This window comes from Carcharodon carcharias, chromosome 19 (assembly GCF_017639515.1).
Source record: "Carcharodon carcharias isolate sCarCar2 chromosome 19, sCarCar2.pri, whole genome shotgun sequence".
Classification (NCBI taxonomy): domain Eukaryota; kingdom Metazoa; phylum Chordata; class Chondrichthyes; order Lamniformes; family Lamnidae; genus Carcharodon; species Carcharodon carcharias.
The window spans coordinates 6,551,343-6,572,330 of record NC_054485.1 but is presented as its reverse complement, the minus strand read 5'-3'; the positions used below and the strand labels follow the sequence as shown (position 1 = coordinate 6,572,330).

Here is a 20,988-nt window from a genome sequence, read left to right as displayed (position 1 = left end):
AGCAAAAATCTTGTATCGTCAAACAATACTGGTATTATGAAAAGAATATAATCTTATGTTATTGAGTCACCATGAAAAAAGGCAGGTGACACGAAACTCTATGTTATCATAAAGAATCTTAAGTTTTAAACGGAACAGGCAGACTTTGTCAGTTCATCACGGCTAAACCGCATGACGTCAGTGAAGGGGATTTCCTTCAAGCCCCGCCCCGCCCCTGCTCCGGCTAATTTATTCCCCCGGCTGCGCCCGCCCTGGAACGGTGCTCGGCCAATCGGGGAGGGCGGCGGGCGGAGCCTGGCTTTGGCGACGCTGTGCGGATGGACGGCTGCTGTCAGCGGGCGGCCAATGAGGCGGCGGCTGGCCGCAGTGTATCCTTTTCCAGGGAGGTGGGGAAGCACATGGGGGGGGGGGGGGTGGAAAGCAGCGGCGGCTGGAACTGACAGAGCCGCAGTGACAGTGAGAGCGGCGGCGGCGGCAGCAGCAGCAGCAGCAGCAGCAGCAGCGACAGCAACAGCAGTAGCTTGGGGGGTGGGGGGGTGGGCAGAGAGAGGAGAGAGAGGACAGTGCTCCATCCTCTGAGTAACAGCACCGCGATCACTTCCCAGTGTTTCCATCCCCTTATCTTAAGGGGCTCCCCCCCCCACCCCCAACCCCACAACCCCCTCACCACCCCCCCACCTCCCCCCCCCACACACCCCCTCCCCCCAACCTTTCTTTGATGTTTCATCTCCCCCAGCACTGACATCTGTCCGCAATATTTATTTATCTTTTGTTGTTGTTGTTGTTGTTGTTGTTGGTGAGGAGGAGAGAGAGCGAGAGAGAGAGAGCGAAAAAGGACCATGGAAGAAGCTGTAGCCCCTCACGTTGACATCGACCCGGATTTCGAGCCGCAGAGCCGGCCCAGATCGTGCACCTGGCCGCTCCCTCGGCCCGAGTTCCCCGTGGCCGAAGGCAAGGGAGAAGAAAGCGCCTCGCACAACGAACCGGCCGCGGCGACCGAGAGCGGCGGCGGCAGCGGCGGCGGCGGCGGCGGGGTCAAGGCAGAGGCGAAGGCGCTCGCCGCCACCCACTCCCCCCTCCGCCTCAGCGAGTGCAGCCAGCACCGCAAGAAATCTTCTCGCAGAAATGCATGGGGCAACCTGTCGTACGCAGACCTGATCACCAAAGCCATCGAGAGCTCACCCGAGAAGAGACTGACACTGTCACAGATCTACGACTGGATGGTTCGCCACGTCCCCTATTTCAAAGATAAAGGGGACAGTAACAGCTCCGCCGGCTGGAAGGTAATGGCTAATTCTTTGGGTGAATTTGCAGGTGTAACATCGCCTGTTGCATTCCCTCTCTCTCTCCACCTCTCCACCCCCCCCCGCCCCCCACCCCACCACCACCACCACCACCACCAAAAAAAAAACAAAATTGCCAGGAGATGGCCGGATGGTTGAAATGATTTGAGTTTGACAGCACCTTGTAGGTTGTGACGTTCAGGAGAGAGCTTTCAGCTGTGAATCAAGTCAGAATTGATCTGAAGTGGCTTCATTTTGAAAGTTAGGGAGGGCAAATCCCATCGGCTCACTAGAAGCTTAAAAGTTTATCTGTCATTTTAGTACATGATCCCCCCCGTCGCCCCCCCCCCCCTCCCGCCACCACCACACACACACACACACACACACACTCACAAACACACACTTGCACACGAAGTTTACATACAGCCAGTGTTGCGGAAGAGCTCAGTACACGATTACACAGGAGACGACTTGTTAAACCCTTTTGTGTATTGTGCAGAAACCGGAAACTTAAAGAAATCTATAGCCCCTCCACCTCTTGTTTTACTTAAAGACAAAAGCTGCAACTTAGCGACCTAGAGGTAAATCCCAATGCCTTTTGCGGATAGCTGACAATTCCAAAGCACATTGCGCAATCTATCCCTATTAGGAAACTGAAATCGCAACCCATGCGACCCAACTTGAATCGGCAGCGAGCTACTGCCTATAAACCATAGTTGCTGATCCGAAGTCGAAGAAGGGTTTTGAACTGTGGATGGATTTTTAAAAGCTATTTTCCCACTAAGCTATATATTGTGGTTGTTAATGATTGCCTTTCGACAGTCTTTCAGTGACAAAGCGATTCATTTTGTTTTAACGCACTGATTCTCGAATGATGGATGTTAACATTATAATCGTTCGCTAAAACGTAAAGGAAATCAGGTGGTAAACAGTTGGATCCCCGGGTTAGAGTTAACCCGTTTATAGACAGGGTCCTGGCTGGACAAGAATTCCAATTGTGGAAATGTGCTTAGATTGATTAAAGAACTGTTGGTAGATGTTTAATCGTGTCGTTTGGTTTCTTTGGCGAGCCTTTAAGGACATACAGTGGAAGAGAAATGCCAGAACCTCATTAATGCTTCGTATATAAAGTGAACCGATGTTACGGAGAAGTTGTTGACCAGATGCTGTTAAGATACATGTTTGCAGTGAGCTTCCTTATAACGTGATAGAGAATATTGGGTGACCAAGGACGAATTACAAGCATATAAATGGCCTCAAATTAAGCCTAAACTAAGGTGACAAGACATGCCTTAGTAGCCCAAAATGATTGTCAGTTTTATATAGTGCATATACGTTTGGTAAAAGTGCGTGCAGCATACGTATGCCATCATTATTTGATAATTTAGTTAGGTTGACTTGATTGCCTTCTTATAATTTGCCTTATTTGCAACCAGACCATAGCCGGCTTAGACCGGACGGGCCGAATGGCCTCCTTCTGCGCTATAACAATTCTGAACTCCATTCCATTGCCAATGTCTGGAGCCCTCTAGCTACCTTCAAAAGCCTTCTGCAAAACTAACTCTCTGACCATGCCTTTGGTGCCCATCTCCAGTGCTTACAAACCTGCGTGAAATGCCTTGCTGCACTGACCATGTTAAAGAACCTATACAGATGCAAGCTACTGTTGTAATAAATTAACCTCCCAGGTGGGCTCATGGCAGCCGTTAAAAAGAAAGGGTGAGTTGTGTCAGAGAATCAAGATTACACTGTTAGTTTAAATGGTGAGCTTTACTATCGGAATCATTTAAAACATCAGTGGGGTAAGGATAATGAATTGAGACTCAACCATTGAAAAAACATAATCCTCAAGACCATTTGGACATAATTTGCTATATATATGGATGTAGGGGCTCAGAATTCGATGATATGAGTGTGCCTGTAATGGCAAACATTAAAGTGTCATTGATCTAGCTTTTTTTTTAGGGGATCTCTCCAAATAATCCTTTTCTCATATCTGAATTAGTAATGTAGTGTTGAGTAACTCAAATCACTCCAAGTAAAAGAAAAGTGCCCTCAGTAAATCAGGGAATGATTACAAGTGCTAGGATGGAGAGTTGTACTAAGTCAATACTTTGGCAAGGAATAGTTTCAAAATGAGTCTATAAACTTAGTTCATTATTAGTATATTCCTTGAAAATAATTGGTAGAAAAACACACCTTTGTCTCTATGTTAACTAGCTCCTCTAAAATGCTAAGATCTATTTTCTCAGGCATGATTCGACACTGAAATCCCAATCTGTGCTGGGAAATAGGAATATCTGCATTGCACACAGGGAGGTGAACTCAGGCTTGTACCTGTTACATCTCTAGGTGGTGCATGGTGAGCAGAATAGCAAAGATCTATGTGTGTCTAAATATACTTTGTACAATTATTTGCTGGTACGACTGAGTTTTGTTGAAAATATTCACAGTTAGTTTGAGTGAGAACAGAGAGTATTCACCAGGTCTGAGCTAAGAAATACGTGATTTAGTGTATTGTATTTTGTATTCAGGAAACTATGGTGTGAATTATATTCACATTATTTGAGCCTAGCCTTCAGATGGGGAAAGTCTGAACTGAGCTGTAGAGTGGTGGTTGTGTCAGTCAGAATTTTGATCTATTTTAATATAATTAAACAACCAAGAGAAATAATTGAACCCTACAGCCTGTGGGAACTGAATTTCCATCCACACAGAGAAAGCTGGAGCACTGGGGCTAATTATGTTAAACTCAACTCCCTTACATTGTCTGAATCAGTGAATAATTCAAGTCAGCACCCTGGTGATGTCATTAGGACTGACTTAATTTGAACAAAAAAACTTTTAAAAAATCAACATAATTAGAAAATCAAGCAGGTATTCGAATTTACCATAATTGTTTAAAAGGGCTTGAGTATTAAAAGGGCTCCTGATAGTGAAAGTTCTTCCTTAAATGTTTCTTGAATGGACCCTACCTGGCACATTTTTTAAAAATCTGCGCCGTTATTTAGCTCCAAGAACTCCCCTCCATACAGAAGTGCTTTAAGTGAATAAGAGCTGTATACTTGCAAACTCTTTAAAGGTTGTTTCGCACAAAGACCATGAACTGTTATTCACAGAGTTTAACACTGTGAATTTGAAAATGTTGCAAAGTTTGGCTTTTTACTTCCAAAAATGGAAATGTTTAACGTTTGGTTTAATGCGATGACTAAACATTCCCTTTAAACCTAAATGGGTTTTAAATTTACAAGCTTTATCTGAATCTCTTTATTCAACAATGTGAAAGAACACATACTGGTGTCCTCTGTGTGACCACTGGCCTGTGTAACGTGATGGTCCCTAATGAGACTGGAACATTATTTCAGCAATGTCTTGGCTGGCATTTAGTTGTAAGGGACTGAATTACAATCTTACTGGCTGGAAACAGGCAGCAGTGGGGGGAGGAATCAAGACCATTCTGAGGACTAGAGTACATAGAGAGTATAAATGTGTTTGTTTAGGTCTGTAGTTTGATGATTTTAGATGACGGAATGATTAGGGAAATCAGTAAACTGTTTCTTAGCACATAGCTAAAATTCAATATCGCTAAAGAACTATTTTTTTAAACCAAAAAATCCCTGACTATGCAATCGCCTGAACTGGACATTATGTAGAAATATATATTCACATTTTATTTACAGCCCTTCCCCCGACATTTCTCACCTGATAGTCAGTGTGTAAATGAGCCATCCAAATAGAAGATTCCAGCTTAGACTCCTAATAAGTGCTGATTTATCTGACCTTAGTCAATGGGAGTCAGGGGCACTACAAGTCTCAGTGATGGTTTGGCTGGAGAGGGAAAAAAAATTAGGATTCCCATACCTGTTCAGAGGTAGTAGCTGGAAACTGCACGCACCCCAGGATGAGGGGGTTGTCCTATGACGAGCCGCTGAATAAATTGGCTCTATATTCTCTGGAGTTTAGAAGAATGAGAGGTGATCTCATTGAAACGTACAAGATTCTGAAGGGGCTTGACTGAGAGATTGTTTCTGCCGATTGGGGAATCTAAATCATGGTCTCAGGATAAGGAGCCAATCATTTAGGACTGAGATGAGGAGAAATTGCTTCATTCAAAGGATTGTGAATCTTTGGGAACCTACCCCAGGAGATTGTGGATGCTCCATTGTTGAATACATTTAAGGCTGGGATAGACAGATTTCATTCTCTCAGGGAATCAAGGGATATGGGGAGCAGGCGGGAAAATGGAGTTGAAGCCCAGGATTAACCATGATCATCTTGACTGGTGGAGCAGGCTCGATGGATTGTATGCTCCTATTTCTTGTGTTCTTGTGCATACGCAAACATGAAGGGAAGATAGGATTGGACAGCTGTGGTAAATCGTCATGGTAAATAGTCAGCTGGCATCACTATCTTGACTCACACAGGGAGAATGGCAATTTGGAAGAGGAGCTGGAACCACTGAACCATACTGAGTCCCTGCCTTCAGGAGCACATTTGTTCTGTTAAACGCTTTCCATCAGAAAAAAAAAAGCTATGCATTTTTAAACACTAAGATCATTTTCTACTCAATTTCAAGGTGATCTGTGTACCCAACTTGCCAGTCTCTTGAGAGCCTGTGAGTGCTTGCCATTTTCAGAGAACACAGTTCAATGGCGATTGATATTAATTCCAATCCCATACATTTCAAATGTGGGTAATTGGAAATGTTCCAAATGGCAAGTCAGGTGGGAGTATACCTGCAGAGAACTGTGCTGTGACATGGTTTGCTGATTTAGTTTTAAAAGTTCCAGAAATTTATCAGGAGAAAGGTATGTTTTCAGATTGACTGGAGTATGAAGGATTATGTTATAAAGCATTTTGAATGATATTTAGTGGGGCGTAATATTGTTTCAGCGGCTTTCTGAAATGGCTATATTACAATTTCATGAATAATTTAGCCTAAACAAATTAAATCTTGAGAACTATTGTATTTTTAATGAGCTCCAGCTATTCCCTTCATGTTGTTTGAGGTGCCTGGTTCCTGCTCAGGTCAGGCTGTGCAGCAATGTAAGCAAGCCTAAGTTTCTGCAGTTGTAGGGGAACATCCACAATGACATGATAAAGCCAAGCACCGCAAATGGTGGAACTCAGCAAACCTCCTTTGACAGCACCTTCTAAATCCGCGACTTCTACCACCTAGAAAAACAAGGGCAACAGACGCATGGGAACACCACCACCTGAAAGTTCCCTTCCAAGCCACACACCATGCTGACTTGGAACTATATCGCTGTTCCTTCACAGTCGCTGGATCAAAAAATCTGGAACTCCCTTCCTAACAGCACTCTGGGTTACCCACCCTAGATAGGCTGCAGCGGTTCAAGAAGGCACCTCACCATCAATCTTCTCACTGGCATTTAGGGATGGACAATAAATGCTGGCCTTGCCAGTGATGCTCAAAATCCTGTGAAAGAGTTTAAAAAAAAAAAATTTTAAACAAAGACAGAAGATGCCGGGAGCACTCATGCTTCCAGCATTTTGTGTTTTAGTTTTTTAATGAAGAGCTGATGGGATGGATGATCTCCGGGGTGAAAGATCCGGTGAGATTTTGTTTGCCTCATGTAACAACTGGGAAATGCAGCAGTGTCTGAGGTAGATATTTCTGGTCTGGGTATTTTGGGATGCCTGATCACATCAACTACAGGAAATTTGAATGGTGAGGAAAGCAGACCTGTGTGGAAAGCCAGACAGGTGACTCAGTGGGTGTGCGTTCCCCTTTGCTTGACTTTTCTGTATTTGCTGTGCCCATGTGACCCATTATTCCCAGATATAGGGACTGGGGAAGTTCCAGGCAAGAGAAACAGTGCCACTTTTGTTTAAGATGCTTACATCTGCTAATAATACATCAGTGCATAGCACATTCACCTCTGAGTCAGAAGTTCAATGGGTTCAAGCCCGACTCGAGAGGCTTGAGCACATAACCAAGGCTGACACTTTGATGGGGCACTGAGGGACAGCTGCATTGTGACAGGTGTTGTCTTGTAGATGACCTGTTAAGCTGAAGCCCTGTCTGCTCACTCAGGTGGATTTAAAGTATACCATGGTACTATTTGTAGAAGAGTGGGATGTCCTGAGCAATATTTGCCTCTCAACCAAGGCCGTTAAAACAGAATATCTGGTCATGTATCTTATTGCTGCTTGTGGGACCTCGCTGCATGCAGATTAACAGCTACGTCGCCATACAGTACAACAGGGACTACACTATTGATGAAGCACTTTGGAATGGCCTGGGGTCATGAAAGCACAATATAAATGAAAGTTCTTCCTTCTTAGTGGCAGTGTTAGATAGGAAGTATGACACTGAGCAGAAACCCCAGTTTCAACCGTCATTTTAGAATTTCTTCCTTTGTTTAGAATTTCTCTTTAGAAAAGGATATATTGTCACCTCACCCTTCTGAAGATTACTTTGAAACATTTTCTTCCTATTTACCTGAAGAACTCTTGCTGTAGTGTGACTTTATCCTCTCACTCAGTTGATCAATCTTCACTTGCTGAGTTTAGAGTGTGGTCAGCAGTGAATACTACAGGTGAGACACAGCCTACCCGTACCCTTAGCCAATATCTAGACACATGCACTTTCCAGTTGGCTTGGTCACTTTATGGTGTTTGGTACTGTTCACTGAGCTCTGTTAGGCCATTGATTGGAAAAGGATTAAGGTGCAGGTAGGTGAGGGCATTTGTCTGAATTGTGCTCCATGAATTCACACTGAATGTTAGCTCTGCTGGAAACGAAGATTACTTTATTGCTTTGTCTTTCAGATTGTAGGTTTTCACTGAAAGGTTGTTGCTGGTTGAATTACAGTTGTAAGAGTTCCACTCCCAACGACATCTATTATGGAATAACATTCCTTTATCAGAGGGCCTATCTAGTGCCATACGTTTTGCTATTATCCTATGATACTCGATTCACCTTTGCCTGAGCACTCTGTATCCCAGGCTATCTATACTACTGAATCGAATGCTGCATTATGTCTATATTTTTAACAATTAGTTCAGCATTACTCGTGTGCAATCACTCGATCGGTAATAATTAAATAACACTCTAACTAACAAGTAGTTAGTGATGACTTTTAATTGATTTTCCACTGCCAACAGTAATTGCAAAGTGAATGAACACAAATGGATACACTAGTTCAACTGTAATGTGAGATAACCCACATTTAATGTCAATTCTCAATAGACCTACAAATCTATTAAACTATAAAGTGCCAAATACTTGGGAGCGTGACACATGCACAAAGTGAATCTTGAGATTTGACTGCCTAGCTGGCATGAAATCAGAGACTTTGTGCATGTGGTGTCATCAAATGCCAGATCTTACAGTAATGCGTAGTAAAGGACATACTTTCCCAGAAGCGAGTGCAATGGAGGTTTACTAGACTGTTTCCTGGGATGAAGGGATTGTCCTATGAGGAGAGACTGAGTGGGCTAGACCTATATTCCCTGAATTTCAGAAGAATGAGAGGTAATCTGATTGAAGTATGTAAAATTCTTAAGGGGATGGAAGGGTAGAAGCAGAGAAAATGTTTCCCCTGACTGGGGAACTTGGAACACATTGCCATAGTCTCAGAATAAGGGGTCAGCCATTTAGGATTACGATGAGGAGAAATTCCTTCACTTATAGGGCTGTGAATCTTTGGAATTCTCTACCCCAGAGAACTGTGCATGATCAGTCATTGAGCATACTCAAGACAGAGGTGATAGATTTTTGGGGATCAAGGGAATTAAGGGATAAGCAGATAGTGCAGGAAACTGGAGTTGAGATAGAAGATAGCTCACAATCTTACTGAACAGCCGAGCAGACTCGAAGGGCCAAATGGTCTACTCCAGCTCCTATCTCTTATGTTCTTATGAATGCTAATCATCTTTAATTGATCAACATAATGATTGGCAGACTTTGTTAGCCCACAGCGTTAACCTATTCTTTTTATATCAGCCTAAGACAGTGCCAAAGATGTGGTTCTACCCAGTACAAAATGAATCTGGATAGTCGCATCCAGTCCTTAGTTAGAAGACATCCATTGGTGCAAAAAGACGCCTTGATTTCATTCTGATTGATATGAAATTCTTAATCTCGCTCAATAATGTTCCAAGAACAGCTGATGCCAGAAAGAGCATTTTCCATTGGATCGTTTCGGAATAACTCCCTGCTATTGGTTTTGTGTCACAATATTGGTGAACTTGGAGTTTCAAATACTAACTGCAAGTAACAAGAACTGATAGGAAGGCAGAGCTGTTGGTAACTGTGAGTAATAAGTAGTGAATGATCGGGGAGGATTGTTGGCACCCTTGAGTACTAATAGGTAGAGGGCAATGTTCAGAGTTCAGATGTCCTCCCTCCTCCCCCTCCATTTAGTTGGTATGGTTTCCTCATAAAGAAGTATACTGTAAAGTACACGACCTCATTTCCCTCTTTAATTGGATTGCAAGAAAATAATTCTATCAAAAGGACAAATGGAGATTTAATGTAACCCTTGGATGGGGGAAGGGGTAACAAATGATGTAAAATGGAATGAAGCCACCCTGATAAAATCCACTGTATCAATAATAGAATAATATATACCATAGAAGCCATTTTAAAGCTGCAATCTTGTCTTAATTCAAATGGTTGTAAACTGCTTGAGTCTCGTTTGAGTGATTCATGATGTCCTGAATGAGATAATGCCTTGTAATCACTCCCAGTTAACCATTATTCTCCATTTAAACTCTATTGACAGATGCAGCAAAAGCCAGCCTCAATACATGCAGGTTGCTTGTGGTAAATTATGCATTTAAGTCACTGACCTCAAAGACAACAGCTGGGACCAGTTAACAAATGGATTTTTAGACTTTGTTTTACCGCCCTTATCTTGACCAATATCGATTTTAATGTCTCTATAGAATCATAGAAAGTTGCAGCGCAGAGAAGGCTATTCAGCCCATCATATCTGTGCTAGTTCTTTAAAAGAGCCAACCAATCACTCCTTTGGGCCTATTCTTTTCCCATAACCCTGCAATTTTTTCCATTTCAAATATTTATCCAATTTCCATTTGAAAATTACTATTGAATCTGCTTCCACCGCCCTTTCAGGCAATGCATTCGAAATCATACCAACTCGCTGTGTCGATCTTTCCCAATTTACCTCTGTTCTTTTGCCAATTACCATAAATCTGTGTCCATTTGTTACTGATTCTCCTGCTACTGGAAACATTTCTCCCTATCTATCAAAACTGGTAATGATTTTGAACACTTCTATCAAATCTCCCCTGAATCTTCTATGTTTTAAGGAGAACAATCCCAGGTACTCTAGTTTCTGTACATAAATAAAGTCTTTCATCCCTGGTATCAATTTAGTAAATCACCTCTGCACCCTCTCTGAGGCCTCAACATCTTTCCTAAAGCACCTAGAATTGGACTTAAGACTTCATCTGGGCCTAACGTGTGTTTTATAAAGGTTTAGCATAATTTCCTTGCTTTTATACTCCATACGCCAAGCATCCTACATACCTTTAAAATGCCTTCACATCTTGTCCTGCCACCTGCAAAGACATTTGTGCATAAAGGTCCAGGTCTCTCTGTTTCTGCACCCCCTTTAAAGTTGTAGCATTCAGGTTATTTTGCTCCTCCTCATTCTTCCTACTACAATGAATCACCTCCCGCTCCTATGCATTAAACTTCATCTGCCATGTGTCTGCCCATTTCACAAGCCTGACTATGTTTTCCTGAAATATGTACTCTCCTTCTCAATGTTAACTATGTTTCTGAGTTCTATGTCATCTGCAGTCTTTGCAGCTATTTCCTTATACCCAAACCCAGGTCCTTAATATACATCAAAAAGAGCAGTGATCTCATCATCTACTCCTGGTGGACACTGCTACAGACTTCACTGCAGTCTGAAAAACAACTATTCACAACTACACTCTGCTTTCTCTCCCTTAGTCAAGTTTCGAAAGTTTCTATCCATGCTACTATTGTCCCTTTAATCCCATGGACTTCAATTTTGCTAACAAGTCTATTTTGTGGCATTTAATCAAACACTTTGAAAGGCTATATGAACAACGTCAACCGTACTACTCTCTCCATTTCTCTCAGATATATATCACTCAAAATCTGCCCACCACTGGCATTAGGCCGACTGACCTATAGTTGCCTGGTTTATTCTTCTCCCCGTTTTTGAACAAATTGCAACATTTGCAATCCTTCCAATACCATCCCAATATCTAAAGAGGATTGGAAGGTTGTGTCTTGAGCTTCCATGATTTCCACCTTTACTTCCTTCAATAACCTAAGATTCCTCCTATCTAGATGGGTTAGCTTTTCTACTTTGAGGGTTGCCACATTTTTAAGTGCCTCCACTTTATCTATTTTTATCCTATCCAATTTCTCTAGTACTCCTCCATTATTATGACAATGCCAGCATCCTTTTCTTTGGTGAGGACAGATGTGAAGTACTCATTTATTAACTCAGCCACCCTCCCTTTGCCTCCACATGAAGATTTTTTTTGGTTACTAATTAGTCCCTCCGTCTCTTGACTACCATTTTACTATTTATATCTTTATAAAAGACCTGGGTTCTCTTTTATGTTACCTGGTAAGCTATTTTTATACACATTCTTCGCCCCTCTTATTTCCTTGTTCAGTTCTTCTCTGTACTTTTTGTATTCAGCTTGGCTCTCTACTGAATTATGAACCTGACCATTTAGTGTTTCATTTTCTGTCTATATATTTAGACATCGAATAAGCTGTAGTGATGGATAGCTTTCCTCTACCCCTTGTACAAATGTATGTATTCTGTAGTTGAACTCTCTCCTTTTTGAAGGCCTCCCATTATCCATTTACTGTTTTACCTGCCAACCTTTGATTCCAATCAACTTTTTCTACTCTCTGGAATTATCCCTCCTCCAGTTGAATATTTTCACATTTGATTGTTCCTTATCTGTTTCCATAAATAAATTTAATGAAATTATGAGAATTGGTTCCCAAAAGCTCTCCTAGTGAAATATGCTCCCTTTGCCCCACTTCATTCCCTAGAAACACATCTAGCTCTACTTTCTTCCTCCTCGGGCCAGAAATATACAGATCAAAAAAGTTCTGCTTCACATTTCAGGAATTCCTCCTCCTCTTTGCCCTTTGTACTGTTACTTTCCCAGTTAAATACTGTTACTTGACTATTTATAATGATGGTTACAATTGCAAACAGAACTGCATCTACAGGATTAACTAAACAGTAGGTATTTGCTCAAGATATCTGTTCACTCACTTCCCAAGAGGTTTAAAATAAACAGATGCATTACAGGTGAAAATTGTTCATTTTTGTGATCCACACTGTCGCTTTATAAATTTTTATTATGCACTTTCTTGCTGTTATTTATTTAAGAAAGTTGTGAAATGGCCTTTATTCATGTTTCCATCGCCACCAATCTGTGCACCATTTTGACTAGTTTGACTTAAACTTGATGAAATAACCCTAAAGCAAAGCTGGTAAATCTCATTATCTTCTCACTTTTATCTGAAGAATTTGCTGTTCTTTATAGAAGTTAATCTTGAATGGAGCAAAATGATGATCTTGAAAGGAGGCAGATAAAATTAGTTGATTAAATCAACTACTGAATACCCTTTGCATAATACTATCAAAGTGGGAAGAGAAGATGCTGTATTTCTCTACCTCACCATGATGGACTCTTAGTTGCCTGGTGAACTAAATTAACTTGATGGTAAAAGAAATCTGGTCTTGGATCTAGCACTCTCGCAACAGCTGATGGTTTTCTCTGGAGTTTAGAAGAATGAAATGCGATCTCATTGAAATGTGTGAAATTCTTGGAGCTGTTGACTGGGTAGATGCTGAGAGGCTATTTTATCTTGTTGGAGAGTCTAGAATGAGGGTTCATAGTATCAAGATAAAGGGACCAAGGTGAGGAGAAATTTCTTCGCTCAGAGTGTTCTGATTCTCTGGAATCCTGTACTCCTTCTTCTATTTCTTAAGTTCTTATGATCTGAAAATGGACAGTTGGCATGCGTGTTTGTGACCCTTGACAGTGCCAAGAAGATATTTTATCAAATGGGTGAATTGCAGCTGATCTGTAACCTGGAATCACCCAATATCTGCTGACAGTTTTAGCATGGGTCATGGAATGGCAGTCACGAATGATCACGCTTCCCCTCCTTAATGCAAGGGAACTGAGGCCAATTATAGTGCCCCAGTACCTTTTTTGTCTGAGTTAAGCTAGCTCAGTGCAGACTGAGAGTTGAGCATCAGACCTGCCTGATCTGTGAAGTTTGTAGGCTAAAGTTGCTGGACCATCATGGAACACACCTGGGATTTGTCCAATGCTGACTCTTCTATGACAAAGATGATTCTTGAACACAGTGCATTGTACATTTTGTAAAAGGATGCTCTATGATACCTTTATTGTGAACTGTCATTTCCAGTGTAGATCAGCAATTGCAGAATGATGTGACAACCCCATTTAAATTGGGCATCATATTTCTAACAGGAATCCTGTAAGTACATTCAAAAGCAGGAGGCGAGCAGCCAAATAAACTGGATCCAACTGTGGTTTTGGCAGGTGTTCACATTCTTCCACCCAAAATGCAAATAAAAGCACTTAAATGTAGGCAATGCACCGAGCAGCTTCTAAATGTAAAACAAGCAGCTATAACTGTTGCCGTACAGTCATTCTCCTCACCGAATGCCTCTGTTAAAGGGCCAATCCTATTCAAAACTGATAAAAACAAAAAAACTGCGGATGTTGGAAATCCAAAACAAAAAATAAAAAATAAAACATAAAAAATACCTGGAAAAACTCAGCAGGTCTGGCAGCATCGGCGGAGAAGAAAAGAGTTGACGATTCGAGTCCTCATGCAGGGTGGAGGACTCGAAACGTCAACTGTACTCTTCTCCGCCGATGCTGCCAGACCTGCTGAGTTTATCCACCTATTCAAAACTGGACGGCTGCAGAAACTGGTGGCAAGCTGATTATTTATCAATGACAATAACTAATAAAACATGGCAAGCATACTGCTATTGTGATTTCATAACAAACTTATTCATAGCTCAGTGTAGAGTATAGATTATTATGGATAATTTTAAGTTAATTTCCTGGATAGTGAAACAGGCAGGTGCAGTTTGGATGCCACGACTACACTTCACCTTTACACTTTACTTTTTATTAACCTCGATGAAGATTTAAGTTGACCGGGGTGTAAAATTATGGGTTAGTTTATTTGACCCCTAAAGAGGCCACGTATATTAAAAATGCAAATCTGTTAATATCTTAAGCAGCATCACATGTATGCTGCCTTATTGGGTGTTTTCACTTCTCATATGAAGTATAGTCAAAAACCCAATTACCTACTTTTGATCAAATACTTTGATCTAAACTTGGGTGGGTGGGGTGAGGGGGACTTCCTCCTTGTCAACTAAGACAGTTAGAGGGTTTAATTTATTCTACCTGGATGCAGGACTTAATAACACCTTATTTTATTCAACACTTAATAATTTCTCTACTCCAGTCCACAGAGACAATGCCTTATCTTTGTGGTGTCACCATAACCACTTGTGACATTACGGAAACTGAATCATCAGATTAACTCTTTACAGTGTTTCCTTTCGTAGCATTTTTAAACATAACAAAGGAATTCAAATGAGGTTTACTTGTCATCTCTTCCTCTTGCATGAATGATAAACATTGCAAGGGACATCTGCTTTATTCTATTTCTAACGAGGATGTCTCTAACACATTCACTTGCGAACTGGAAGGTGTTACTCATATGTTGAATACAACTAATAATTCCCTGCACTTTCAGTGTCTTTCAGTCATCTCTACTTATTCCTCCTTCCCCACTGTGTATTCCTCCTCTCTCCTCACTCCATACTCTCTCCCCTCTCTATGAGCCCTTTCTGTTCATTACGTGTCCTCTCTCTTCACTGTGTATTTCCCCTTTATCTCACAGTGGATTCCCCATCCCTCCTTTGCATCTCTTCTTCCTTGTTATGCACATTTGAATCCTCACTGTCTAGTCACTCTCCTCATTGTAAGTCCCAATTTCTTGCTATATATGACAGATCTCTCTTGAACATAACAAAGCCTATGGTGTTAATTGTATATTAAGTGAGTGTTTAATTTATGGGCATTCACTGGGGATTCACTTGTGCTCTTATATATAGGAACAGATTGAAATTGTGGTTTAAAGACAAAAAATGCTGGAAGAACTGAGCAGGCCTGGTAGCATCTGTGGAGAGAGAAACAGAGGACCCGAGGGCACAGCCTCAGAGTAAAGGGAAGACCTTTTAGAACAGAGATGAGGAGAAACTTCTTTAGCCAGAGAGTGGTGAATCTATGGAATTCATTGCCACAGAAGGCTGCGGAGGCCAGGTCATTGAGTGTATTTAAGACCGAGGTAGATAGGTTCTTGATTGGTAAGGGGATCAAAGGTTACAGGGAGAAGGCGGGAGAATGGGGTTGAGAAACTTATCAGCCATGATTGAATGGCGGAGCAGACTCGATGGGCCGAATGGCCTAATTTCTGCTCCTATGTCTTATGGTCTTACGGTCTAATGTTTCAAGTCTGTATGACTCTTGTTCAGAGCTAAAGAGAAGTAGAAATGTGATGGATTTTATACTGTTTAAGAGAGGGTGGAGCAGGTGGAGCAAGATAGAAGGACAGGGATAGGTGGAAACTAAGGAGGGATTGAAAATATGTCATGGACGTGAGACAAAGGGAGTGTTAACGGTAGCGGTAAAGACTAAAGAAGGTACTAATAGTGGCATAAAGGTAAGAGCATAATGTGTTAATAGCTGAACAAGGGTCAGCACTCTGTGAAAACACAACATAGAAACAAGTAACGATGGCTCTGTGGGGTGGGGGAAAAGGATTATAAATAAATAAATAAAACATTTGAAATTGTGGTTGTTAGGTTTGGAGGTGCATGTTTGTGTTGTGTGTCTCTGTAAATAGAACTTTATAAAGTTTGTAAATATTAGGCTCCAGTTCTAATTTTCATCATATGGCTCTCTGGAATGGAACATGTGGTATCAGACTAAATATTAAAAACACTAATCTGTTAACTGCTCATCAAACAAATGCACCTGAATGTGGTCTTTAAAAATGTCACAAAATTAAATGCATTGCACTGCCTGAAGCAGTCATATTAATGAAATGTAGAAAGCATTCTTCTCCAGTAATCATTGAATGTTCAGCCACCAAATGAAAAATAATCTGGTAAATAGTCTAGCTTCTGTGCACATCCTAAAGCAAGTGTACAAATCATGTAGAAAGTAATTTAAATCCTTAACAGGAGTATGACTGTAATGTGTACCATCTAAAAGTTGCACTGTAGCAACTCACCAATGGTTCTTTGACAGCACCTTTCAAACCTACAACCTCCACCATCTATAATAACAAAGGTGGCTGGCACATGGGGACACCACCACCTACAAGTACTCCTCCAAGCCACTTGCCATCCTGACTTGGAAATATATCGCCATTCCTTCACTGTTGCTGGGTCAAAATCTAGGAACTGCCTCCCTAACAGCACTGTGGGTGCACTAATACCACATGGACAGCAGCGGTTCAAGAAGCAGGAATTCACCAAGGCCTCTTAGACAGCACCACATCCATGACCACTACCATCAAGAAGGACAAGGGCAGCAGATACATGGAAACACGACCACCTGTAAGTTCCCCTCCAAGTCACTCACCATCTTGACTTGGAAATATATTGCTGTTACTTCACTATCAGTGGGTCAAATTCCTGGAACTCCCTCCTTATCAGCACATACACCGCACATACTGCAGCGGCTCAAGAAGGCAGCTCACCACCACCTTCTCGGGCAATTAGGAATAGACAGTAAATGTTGGACCAGCCAGGGAAGCCGACACCCCATGAATGAATAAAAAATGAATAAAAGAACCTATCTTGAATATGACAGTTTAAGGTTTGATGGATTTTGAGGATTTTGTGGTGTGATGGATAAGCACTAGACCCAAGTTCCTAATTTCTAAAAATAAAAAAACTGCAGACGCTGGAAATCCAAAACAAAAACAGAATTACCTGGAAAAACTCAGCAGGTCTGCCAGCATCGGCGGAGAAGAAAAGAGTTGACGTTTCGAGTCCTCACGACCCCTCAACAGAACCCCTCCAGTTCTGTCGAAGGGTCATGAGGACTTGAAACGTCAACTCTTTTCTTCTCCGCCGATGCTGCCAGACCTGCTGAGTTTTTCCAGGTAATTCTGTTTTTGTTCCTAATTTCTAACTTGTGTCCTCTGTTGTTTAAGTCCTTCACCAAAAACAAAGAACAAAACCTGATACAATCGGAATGAAAGATTATAAAAAAGCAACGAGAGACAAGAAAAGATGCAAAATTTTTACAACAAATTTAATTCTTCTCCAAGATTCTAATTTTTTAAAAACTACCTTCCATACACAACACCATTGAAGGTCCACTAATAATGCAAATGCTGTATAAATGGGAACATTTAATAATGAATAAAAGTCCTGTGTCTCTTTCAGTCTCATTTCTCATTGTCTGTCTGATTTGTTTTATGTCTCTTATGTTTTTGAAGCAGAATGTAAACAGCAGAGGACGAATTAAAAGTTATAAAGTTAGGAGTAAGAAGGGAAAACATCCAAAGGCCAATGGAGTTGTTGTGAAATGATTTCAGACAGCCGTCTTCTTGATTAGGTGATGGGTATAAGCTTTTTAAGTGTGGTATTACATTTTATGTTGCCTGAACTCTTTGAGATTATGGTCACGTATATCTAATTTTAACAGTGAAATTTCAATGGAATCAATTGGTCCATTCCTTTTCAGATCTCAGCAACTCATTGCCATCGCTCTTTTCAGTTACCTATCCAGTGGTGTTTGAGCTGATGTGTACTTCTTTTTATTAATTCATGGGATGTGGGCGTCGCTGGCTTGGCCAGCATTTATTGCCCATCCCTAAATGCCCTTTAGAAGGTGGTGGTGAGCTGCCTTCTTAAACCGCTGCAGTCCATGGGGTGTAGGTACACCCAAAGCGCTGTTAGGGAGGGAGTTCCAGGCTTGTGACCCAGCAACAGTGAGGGAACAGTGATATATTTCCAAGTCAGGATGGTGAGTGGCTTGGAGGGGAACTTGCAAGCGATGGTGTTCCCATGTGTCTGCTTCCTTCTAGGTGGCAGCGGTTTTTTTTAATCATTTAAGGGATGTAGGTGTCGATGGCTAGGCCAGCATTCATTTCCCATCCCTAATTGACTTTGTGAAGGTGCTGGTGAGCTTCCTTCTTGAACTGCTGCAGCCCATGTGGTGTATGTACACACTCAGTGCTATTAGGGAGGGAGTTCCAGGATTTTGACCCAACGACAGTGAAGGAACGGCTGATATATTTCCAAGTCAGGGTGGGTGACTTGGAGGGGAACTTCCAGTTGGTGGTGGTCTCATGCGTCTACTGCCCTTGTCCTTCTAGATGGTAATGGTCGTGGGTTTGGAAGGTGCTGCCTAAGGAGCCTTGGTGTGCAGTGCATCTTGCAGTGCATCCTGTAAGTGGTTTACACTAATGCCACTGTCAATATCAATGTCTTCTGCAGTGCATACTACTGTAAAAATGAAACAAAGAAAAAGAAAAACTTTATATCAGGTCTTTCACAACCACTGGACACCCCAAAGCACTTTACAACCAATGTGGTACTTTTGAAACGTAGTCATTGTTGTAATTCAGGAAATGTGGCAAGCAATCTGTGCACAACAAGCTCCCACAGCAGCAATGCGATCATGACCAGATAATCTGTGTTTGTGATGTTGAATGAGGGAGAAACATCTGCCAGGACACCAGGGAGAACTCCCCTCACCTTCGAATAGTGCCATGAGATCTTTTACATCTCTCCATCTGAGAGTTCAGATAGGGCCTCTGTTTTAATGTCTCATCTGCAACATGGCATCTCTGGTAGTGCAGCACTCCCTCAGTACTGCACTGGAGTGCCAGCCTAGATTTGTTTGTGCTCAAGTTCCATTGCTCCTCCTAACTACCTAATTTTAATTTGTGCTCTCCGATATTCAAGCTCTTCTCCTTAGTGAAAAAATTGCCTGTTCCTAGAATTAGGGGCAGTGTATTCCACTTGCAAATGTATTCTCTTGACTCTCTCCTCCACCAGCAAACTATTCTGCTACCGTGGCATGTGGGAGTTAAAACTTGGGAAGAGCATGTCAAAAGTGAGGCATGGTCCTTCGTCCTCACCAGCATAGGAAAGGGTGATGTGAAATAATTATACACTATAAAAGCGACCAAATGAGCTCCCAAAATAAGTGGGTGCGTGTCATTGTGAATCCAGAGACAGTTACACGTTGAAAGTAAAGCGAAATAATTGGAATGGATGCAGATCTGAGAACAGCAACCCTCCTTCAATACTCTCAGGCTTGCAAGGAATCAGCCGTGATGTCAATGGAAATCTTTGTTGCCGGAATGAACAAAACCCCACGTGACAACATTCCTTTGATTGTGATAATGATTTCATTAAAATCACCCATTTGTATTCTGAACTGCAGCAAACTAATACTGAAAACTGAAGATGCTGTTTAGAAAACCAACTGCACTTAAGCATTGCTATATATTGAATAAGAGCTGATGTATAGCTATAGTACTTTTCTCTTTTGCACTAAGAAAATGCTACTTTATATTTCATATTTAAAAATTAGTGTGAAGGACTTCCTTCAGCGTCATGTGCACTGTACAGTCAGGTCCCAAGAAGAGACTAAATAATGTCTCTATTGAAGTCGTGTAAAATGGATGTTAGTTGCACTAGATGATGTAGCAATGACAGTGTGCAGCCCTGGATTGCTGACTCCAATTTTGTTATTTGAAGATCAGTTTTCAAAGAGCAATAGGCCATGAGCGCAGCTTAAGCTCTTTCTAACTGAAGGTAGATTTGAAATACTAACTGATGCATTTTGCAGTGGAAAGACTTTGCTTTGAACGTAGGAAATCGGAGCAGGAGTAGGCCATTTGGCTCATCAAGCCTGCTGCACCATTCAAACAGATCTTGGCTGATCATCCACCTCTTAAACCATTTTCCCCACTGTTCCCATATCCCTTGATGTCATCTATTGATTTCTGTCTTGAACATGCTCAATGATTGAGCTTCCACAGCTGTCTGGGGTAGAGAATTCCAAAGATTCGCCACCCTCCGAGTGTAGAAATTCCTCCTCATCTCAGTCTTAAATGGTCTGCCCCTTATTCTGAGGCTGTGTGCCCTGGTTCTAGACTCACCAGCCAGAGGAAACATTCTATTCACATCTACCCTGCCCTGTAAGAATTTTGTAAGTTTCAGTGAGATCACCTTGAAGCCTTCTTGCATCCTTCCCACAACTCACATTCTCACCTAGATTTAAAAAAAACTATATATGTTAGGAACATGAACCAAAGACAGAAAATCCTGGAACATACAGCAGGCTCATCGATCCTGTGAACTTATACTCTTCGTCAATAATCGTTCTGACAAACTTTTCATCAAGGGTCTACATCTGAAAGATTAATGGGCCAAATCTTTATATGATGCATATGGACTTGATTCAAGATATAAGCTGGCATTTTCTGTTTTCATTTTTAAGCAATTTTAAAAATCTAAGTGCCTGTCATAATATAACAAGTGCAGGATGGTTGATTTTGTCTATTTGAAAGGTTGGTTCCAAAGCGCAGCAAACCTGATAATGT

The 20,988-nt window shown here is 41.6% G+C and overlaps 1 protein-coding gene across 1 annotated transcript in view; it reads left to right on the top strand.

Moving 5' to 3' along the window:
* Positions 1–708: 708 nt before the first annotated feature.
* LOC121291509 (forkhead box protein O3-like) overlaps positions 709–20,988 on the top strand; it is a 233,194-nt gene continuing 212,914 nt past the window's right edge. Inside the window, exon 1 of the mRNA XM_041212798.1 lies at positions 709–1,283. Within this exon, the coding sequence (XP_041068732.1) occupies positions 840–1,283 (444 nt within the window). The 5' untranslated portion in view covers positions 709–839. The remainder of the gene's footprint in view (positions 1,284–20,988) is intronic.